General features: G+C 46.7%; 1 protein-coding gene across 1 annotated transcript; it reads right to left on the bottom strand.

Annotated features, from left to right (window-relative positions):
• Positions 1-2,143: 2,143 nt before the first annotated feature.
• Positions 2,144-8,473, bottom strand: LOC147957422 (anthocyanidin 3-O-glucoside 6''-O-acyltransferase-like). The gene is made up of 2 exons (XM_087534531.1): positions 7,665-8,473; positions 2,144-2,887 (listed from the first exon to the last, which is right to left on the bottom strand). The coding sequence occupies exons 1-2, from the start codon at positions 8,328-8,330 to the stop codon at positions 2,213-2,215; spliced, it is 1,341 nt and encodes a 446-aa protein (XP_087390657.1). The 5' UTR covers positions 8,331-8,473; the 3' UTR covers positions 2,144-2,212.
• Between the last annotated feature and the right edge of the window lie 214 nt (positions 8,474-8,687).

The raw sequence follows: 8,687 nt of genomic DNA, 5'->3' as shown, positions 1-8,687 counted from the left end.
ATGTCGTGGAGGAGGCTGATGACAACTTCAAGCTGAGGAAGGATTATTGCAGACAACTTTCCTTCTCTCCTCTATAGAAATTCATGGCTTCTTCAGGATGCTTGCTTATGTCAAAGCCGTAGATGTAATTGATACTGAACTCCGGATGGGAGAGAGCACGGTGCTGGCGATCACGGTGCAATTTGCACGCACTAGTGAATACTGAAATCTGGATGGCAGAGAGCACGGTCCTAGTGACCACGGTGCAATTTGCATGCACTATGATGAAGGTGTTTGGACCATAGTACCAGCGAGATCCAACTATGGAGAACACAGAAAAGTTGTTGGCAATTGGAGCATCAAGAGGATTCCCAAGTATATTGGGTTTAGTTGATTGCATGCACTAGCAATGGAAGAACTACCCAAAAAGTTTGTGTGGGCAATTCCATGGTCATGTCAAAGAAGCCACCATCATACTTGAAGTAGTATCATCGAAGGATTTGTGGATTTGGCATGCTTTCTTTGGTACACCACATTCAGGCGATGACATCGATGTGCTCCAACGATCTCCTTTGTTCAAAAAACTTTGCGTTGGGGAAGCTCCACATGCAACTACACTATCAACAGGCACAACTACAACATAGGGTACTACCTTGGGAATAGTATCTATCCTTAGTGGGCAGCGTTTGTGAAGACCATATCTGATCCCAAAGGCAACAAACAAAGCCACTTTACAGCAATGCAAGAGGCAGCTAGGAACGTTATGGAGAGGGCATTTGGAGTGCTCCAAACTCGTTGCGGGTATTATTCGTGGAGCTGGAATGATGTGGGAAGTGGAGACACTTTGACAGCTCATTACATGTTGTGTAATCTTACATGACCTGATTGTCGAGGATGAGTGTGAAGGGGCAGCCCGCACACATGATTTTGTAAAGCCCACTGTTCAGGTCCGCCTCCTGGAACAAGATGCAGAGCACATTGCCAACTGCCTGGAGATGCATGGACAACTACGAGATCAACAAGTGAATATGCAACTTCTGGATGATCTTGTCGAGCATATGTGCACCCACATTGGAAATCAGTGAACTTTGCTTTTAATTTTATATCAATTATGCAGCATGAACAATATTTATGTTTGAACTATGTTTGAATTACATATTCCTAAGTACAAATAATTTGTATTTGTGTGCCCTACTTATGGTTTGGCCAAGATGATTGACGTGCGTGTGTTTGGATGTATTTGATGTTTTGAAGGTAGGGATTGTGGTTGCAAATTGAGTTATTTGAGGGCAGCCCGGGCAGTGTCCGAGGACGCGTCCGCGGACGTATGGGGCCCGGATTAGGCAATTTTGGTTGTAGATGAGTGATGTAAATAGGTGAGACCCTGTTGTATTCATATTTTTCTCTTTGTATGTTCTGGACCTCTATTATTTTTTAAATAATGGGCTGTGGGGCTGTTACCTCACAATATTTAGTCAAAGAAAATCCGGTTGTAGATGCTCAAACTATGCCAATGTGTTTTGGCTGGGCTGTACTACCCCTGCATGTTGTCGAGAGAAATTTCCACATGTTATACTTCATAGTAAATATTGATATGTTGCTAGAACATCGTTGCTCCCTCTGATCCATAATAATTGTTGTGGTTTTATTTTAAATTTTGATTTGAACTAAAAGCACGACAATTATTATGGATCGGAGGGAGTAATTGTTTCCCTTGTGCATATTCAAGAGAAAATTTCATTGAAAGAATCTTATTTCCATTATTATTTTGGTGTCTGGAAGGATTCTATGGATGAGTTACATGCGGTACTTCATTCAAAACATGTACACGTCACCTTGGTCTTCTTCGGATCTTTCGTAGTGGGTATTATCATAAGTTAATATCTTTTTTTTGCGGGGACATAAGTTAATATCATGCATATGATCCAGGGTATGATATTGTTTTCATAGTGCATACTATCATAAGTCCAATTATTATTATTTTACATGACTCATATTCATACTTCATTTGATATGATAGGACATCATGCTATGATACTAATATTCTCTCTTTCCAAATTAAATACTACAAAGTACATGTAGTTGCAGGATACTCACTACGATAGCCACACTACGGAAGGTCTCATAGGAAATTGGCTTGGCTAGTTCACCAATTCCAGCGGAGTGATGGCAACAAGGTAACTTTTAATTTCCACCGTCCATTTGCATCGAAAATCATATTCATACACATGAATCAACCAAGAGAATTAAGGAAGTGCGAGTTGAACGCGCTGGCATGATCCAGGTGCATGCACACGGACACCTGTACTCCGCCGTTCTTGGCGGCGACAAGCACCACCCGCCCTTCGCTCATGGTGACCAACTCCGTCCTGCTCGGCGCGCCCCACCCGAAGTCGGCCACCTCGTACGCCTTGAACCGCGTGGACCCGTTGATGCTCACCATCTTGTCGAGTGGCACCCACGATACAATGTCCAACCAGTCCCAAAGGGCGAGCGGGTCCTCCGCTGCTCGCCGGACCTCCCGCTGAATCGCCGCCGAGGCGGCTGCGACACCGTCAGCAGCGAGGAGGTCATGTGCCATGGCCCTTACGAGGCACCCGGTGATGCATGTCCCGAAGTAGTTCTCGCTCACGGGCGGGTCAATGCCAGGCCGCCCGCGACAGTCGATGAAGAAGAAGAGATAGACGTCATGGTTGGTGGAGATGGCGGACGGGTGCTTGGACCGGACGAAGGATACCCAGGCGACCGCCGCGATGGCCACGAAGCTGGACGACATGGGCGTTGTTGCGGCCTTCCCGGAGGTCGTCTGGCCAGACATGCATTGCTTCAGGTGGTGGATTTGCTTCGCGGTGACGGTGAATGTCCGACGAGGGAGTTTAATTGGGGTGCTAGGGAACATGTTGGCATCCTGAAATGCACAGATTGTGCCCGAGAATGTTAATTTGCTTGCATGCCAATAAAAGGATTATAGAATTCTGATCCAAGGCTGCATATTCCAATGTTTATCTTAGGCCCTTTTTGTTTGGGCTGAGACTGAAATGACAACCAGGCTGGAGGCCCTGGAGCTAGTAGAAGTTGAGAAGGCAAAAAAAAACTATGTATGGAAAACTGCTTTTTTGTGTGGCTGGTGCGCCCGTAGGTGGTGATGAAAGTCTCAAATGCCCATGTGCGTTGAAGATGTTGTTTAAATGCCAATTTTATATGATTTATGTGTATAATAGCTCAAACGATATGTGTCACACAGATTTTGTGACAATATCACTATTGGACAATATACATGATTTGGGGGATGATGTAGGTACGGGATTCACACGACGGGTTTTACCCAGGTTCAGGTCCTTTATTTTAGAGGTATAATACCCTACTCCTGCTAGAAGTTTTATATGAGGAGTTTGAATACAATGTTGTTCTAGTGTTCACCCGCAAAAAAATTAAAATGGTGTTCTAGTGTAGTCCACTGATGACAAGATTCTCGCCTAGCCTCGCAATTTATATGGCTGACGAGGCCGGGAGCACAACGGCCAGCCGGCCATGCAATAGTAATATCGCAGTGAGTACAATAACATCAGCGTTTTTTTTTTGGGATGACAATAACAACAGGTTGATGGCGCTGCTTGTAATGCCAGCTTTGATTGCCCATTAATGGTCTAGCTTTTTTGAGCAAAATTAACTGTCTAGCTTTTTTAGAACAATTGGCTAGTTTTATTGATCAGTCATAATATTTACATGTAGTGTTACAGGTATGATCATAGGATCATGGGGAGATCCCAACCAAAATGCCACACTGATCTAACAAAACACCTAGCCATTCTATCTGCCTCAAAATTCGAGAAACGAAGTTTATGAACAAAATTACAAGTAAAAGAAGTCGCCCAAGCTTTGATTTATGTGATAATGCCCCCGTACTTGCCCCCAGAACTCTCTGTTGTATCATTCACAACGCTTCTGCAATGAGGCAATATACGGGTAGTGTAGCCCTTTTTTTGTGTGAAACGGTGTAGTCCTAGGTCCTCTATGAGCGACAGAGCCTCCCTGCATGCCATGGCCTCTAGGGAGCAGGATCAGTGAGACCATTAACGGTCTAACTGGGTGGACGTTGTAGTGCAAAGTAGTGGGGTGAACTTCATGACTTCAGCCCAGCTGAGTGGAGGCCGGAACAACACAGGCTATTTCAGCCTTTTTGGGCCAAATCCTTGTTATGGGCCTAACTCATGGAATCCGAGTATCATTGTTGTTGTGGACTTCACTTTTTAAGAAAAAAAATTGCCCGAATAGCCGGCCATGCACGCCATTGAGTCATCTGCGAAGAGCCCTTGATGCAATCACAACATAACATTACCATTTCCTGCTGCACATGCTATTTTCCATTACCCCGCGGCTATAAAAAGTCAACGATTTCCGCGTCCCATCTCATCTCCCAGCCGCCCACATCTCCACTTCGGGGGGCTCTCTAATTTTTATTATCCTCTTTCTCTCGCTTTCTCCTCCTCTCCGTTGAGACTCCCCATAGTTTCCCCGGTTCCCCTCTCTTTCTCCTCCGACGGCACCACCGAGCGGAGTGGGGATGAGAGGGTAGCTTGGGTTGCTCTTGTCTATTGTAGTAGTACGTGTAGGGTTGTTGTTTTAGTAGTGTTTTGCCAATTGCCGGAGTTCGGCCTTGTGCCGTGGATTGGGCGTCATGCCATTGAGGAACTGGTCACCGGAGCTCGCGAGGAGCATCCGGTGGTCGCCGCCGTTGACTTCTGCACGACCTCCATGGTCAAGGATATACTCCCTCCGTCCGTGAATAAGTGTACATCTAGCTTTTATCTTATGTCAAAGTTTTAAAATTTTGACCATCTTTTTAGGAAAAAGTAAAAGCATTTATGGCACCAAATTAGTATCACTAGATTCGTTTTGAAATATACTTTGATAATATATCAATTTGTTGTTATATATGTTACTATTATTTTCTATAAAATTGGTCAAAATTTTAAAAGTTTGATTTAGAACAAAAGCTAGATGTACACTTATTCGCGGACGGAGGAAGTAGGAAGGAGGCGGATCTGGACCACCACCCCCCCCCCCCCCCCCTATAGTATGCTCATTGGGGCACTGGGACAAGTCCCTATGGCGATTCCCTCACTTCTATCCTGGCTGCCGCGGAAGGGACAAATTAATGGAAGAGGATCCCGGGGTGGTTTTCTCCACCGGTGCATTTCCTCGTCGGATCATAGCTTCCTACGAGGGTAGTGTCGTCTCTTGATCGAGAAAAGGGCCTTGCAATCAATGGGGATCTTGATCACAGTCAGCGGTGGACTCAGAGAAGCTACGACGTCCTCGACGGCTGGCTGGCCTTCTGCGACGAGCTGCTGAATCTTCAGGACGAATGGTGGCCAGTCTTATTCCTCCCGGCCATGATACCAACAAGGGAGACAGTTCTGCTCGAAGTGGAGTCTATGGTGCAACCGTAAGGTGTTGCCGGACCAAGTGGAGTCTGTGTATTGCACACCGCTTTCACTAATCCAATACTCGGTCCTTCTGGACCCTTCCCCTGTTCAAAAATAAAATAAAAACTCCACTTCCATCCTCGTCCTCGCCATGCTGCTTCCCCTATGGCTAGACTCACCGCTGTTCACGGAGGAGGGACGGATATTGCACGAGGAGGCCATGCACGAGGAGCTCACCCTCATCGCCGAGAAAAAATGGGATCGCCAAGTAGGCTAGAGGCTGTTGCAGGCCACCTGTTGCCAAGACGAAGATTGGCTGACACTATTTCGAAGTCCGCCCATAGCGACATTGATGGCTTCTCATGCCTGGTTTCCCACCGTTTCACTGTTAGGCAAGCATGGGATGCCCGCTACGCCGCTCATGCTCGGCCTTTCGTCTCGCCGAAGTCTTTGAGTAGACCACCGTCTGGCGGCCGTTGGCGGTGGAGAGAGAACGTGCCATACAGAAAGAAAACTTTGTATTGCAATAATATCTTCTAGGACATAATTAGATCTGCCTTAATTATTGCACGTCTAAATGACTATCAAATTAGGAAAAAAACAAAAGAAGATGCTTGTATGAATCTTAGCGTAAAATCGATAATATAGAACTTAGATGTGCAATACTTAAAGTATATCTAGATATGCTTTAGCAAAATAAAATTATTAAAATGCGTATAGGTGTCTAATTAGCACAACTGTCGTGTTCACAGTTTCCCAAACAAGTATGAAAAAAATTCGAGAGCTTGCCGAGGCCATACTCAAACTCAGATGCGTCATAGTGAGAACTTCATAATATTTTCATTTTTTTCTTTTGTCTGGTTGCGTCAACTCAATACTCATACACTTAATTGGATGGATTCAAACATTTTATTTAAGCAGTTTTGCTAAAGCACATCTAGATGTGCTCTAAGTATTGTACATTTAAGTTTCATGTCATTGATTTTATGCTAGGATTCGTGCAAGCATCTTTTTTGTCCTTTTCTTTCTTTCTTCTTTGATTGAGTCACTTAGATGTGCAATAATTAGGGCACATTTAGATATGTCCTTAATAGACCTTTAAAAAATTATATTTTACTACTCCCTCCATCACAGTTTAAAGGGCGTACCTCACATTTCTCTGGGCCCAAGGTTGCTAACGATTGGCAGGAATAACTGATGCGCTGGAGCTGCGATAGTTAAGGATATGCACCTAATTAATCGCCAAACAAATGCATAGTAACCTCCCCGTCCAGTAAAAGGCCTCGCACAGCCATGCATGCAAACAAAACCGATTCACACCTCCACCTAAAGTTTCAGTTCACACCATGCATGCGTACCAGGAAGGCAAGCGGAAGGAGTAATTTCAGCGGGCTAATTAATGACCTGCACCCTATTTCCCTCTAATTGTGAAAAAAATCAGGTTTTAGAGATACGCCCTTTAAACTGTGATGGAGGGAGTATACTTTATTGTAGAGTACTTCTTTAGATCCATATTAGTTGTCACTCTATGTATCTAGTAGAGTAGTACTTCCTTTGTCTGGAATTACTTTGTTGTAGAAATGAATAAAATATATGTATCTAGAACTAAATACATCTAGATATATTGTTTTTGTGCCAAATGATACAATTATTTTTATGACAAGTAATTCTAGACAAAAAGAATATTATTTTTCAAAGCAAATAGAGTCGGCTGCTTAGTTTTACCAATGATAGCTTGCTTGCCGGTTGAAGAGACTAACGGGCAAAGAAGGGAAGTAAGGGCATTTCCAATGCTAATCCTTAAATCGTCCAGATACGCTGTTTGGACATGTTGTGTCATTTAATATAGATTTGTATGTGTCTGTCGGACAATTCAGACATACTTTTTTCACAAACCAGAGATAAAATATAGGACGGGGGGCTTTGCGGTCGTCCGCACCGCTGGCACGTCCTTGTATGACCGCGCTGACTCACCCAAAACGAGGGAGAGGAAACATGTGGAGGAGAATCACCCGCGCATGGAAAGGCAATGATTGATGAATAATTGGATATAGTAAAGTCTTGACAGTGAAGTGGTTGTGGAGAGCCAGTGCCATTACATTTTGGCAGAAAATACACCGCAGAAAAAAAAGGGGCGAAATCTAATGCAGATCTCATACTAGCACCTTTTTTCCCGATGAAACGGAGCCGGCTTGCTCGCCGGCGGCCGAGACGAACGGACTGGGAAGAGAAGTGAGGGGTGATCGAGGTACATACCAGCGGCAGATTGGGCGCGTACTTGCGCAGCGTGCTCCTCGCGAGCTCCTCGCCGACGCCGGGGAGGGCCACCACCGCGCGGTCGAACGTCATGTCAGCCACGGCAGTAGCGTCGCCGCGGCAGGCCGCGGCCCACGCCTGCAGGAACATCCACACTGACCGGCCGTCGACCACGGCATGGTGCAGTGCCACGCCGAGCGCCACCCCGCCCTTGAGCCGCGTGACCTGCACGGCCAGCACCTCCGCGGGGAGCGCCTCCACCTTGAGCTCCGGGACGAGCGCCTCCAACGTGTCCACGTCGTGGTCCGCATCCCCCGCGAGCTGCCGCGCGTCCGCGTCGTCGCTCTCTGCGACGACGAACCGCACGCCGCCTCCCTCGGGGCCGGAGCAGTCGATGGCCGCGTCGCCGGTGGACGGCAGGAAGACGACCCTCCCGGCGAGCGGGGGGAGCCGCGCGAGCGTGGCTGCGAGGGACGCACGGAGGGAGCCCACGAGCGACTCGAATGGCGGGTGCTGCTGGCCACCGGCGCCATCGACGAAGAGGAGCACGCGCTGGATTAGCGGGATCGCGACCCACGGCGCGTCCAGCGCGGATAACCTGACTACCAAGTCCTCCGGTGGTGGCACGACCACGTGGCCGACCTCGACGATATTCACCGTCGGCATGAGTAGCTATAGCGACGAGACAGACGTGCTGGGTGGTGGTGGTGGGGTGCGCTGCGTGCCGACCTGCCGTCCCGCGAACTGGAGATGCTCGCGTCTTATCTTTATCTTTATAGTTGACCAAGAGGTCTACGTGAGGCTGGTAGTGGGCCCCACAGGGCAGAGCACGGAAAGAAAACTCAGTATAATAATACGTGTCACAATAGCTGAACATATGTTGTCTGAATTTGCAATTTGGGTAACATGCCAGAAATGAACACATCTCTCAAATAGTGCATTTGCGTTTTTGCAGACGAGTCAAAAAGTGTCACACCCTAGTTAGTTCAAGCATTAGAGTGTGCATCATATTTAAATTCCTCT

Source organism: Triticum urartu, chromosome 7A (assembly GCF_056163025.1).
Source record: "Triticum urartu cultivar PI428250 chromosome 7A, HENAU_Tu73, whole genome shotgun sequence".
Taxonomy (NCBI): Eukaryota; Viridiplantae; Streptophyta; class Magnoliopsida; order Poales; family Poaceae; genus Triticum; species Triticum urartu.
The sequence above is the reverse complement of the archived record's forward strand: the minus strand, read 5'-3'. Positions and strand labels throughout refer to the sequence as shown.

Excerpts from the sequence above, each read along its gene's own strand:
- LOC147957422 (XM_087534531.1), bottom strand. The coding sequence starts at position 8,330 with ATGCCGACGGTGAATATCGTCGAGGTCGGCCACGTGGTCGTGCCACCA. Across the intron at positions 2,888-7,664 it reads ACGCGCCCAATCTGCCGCTG|GATGCCAACATGTTCCCTAG; the intron begins GTATGTACCTCG and ends TGTGCATTTCAG.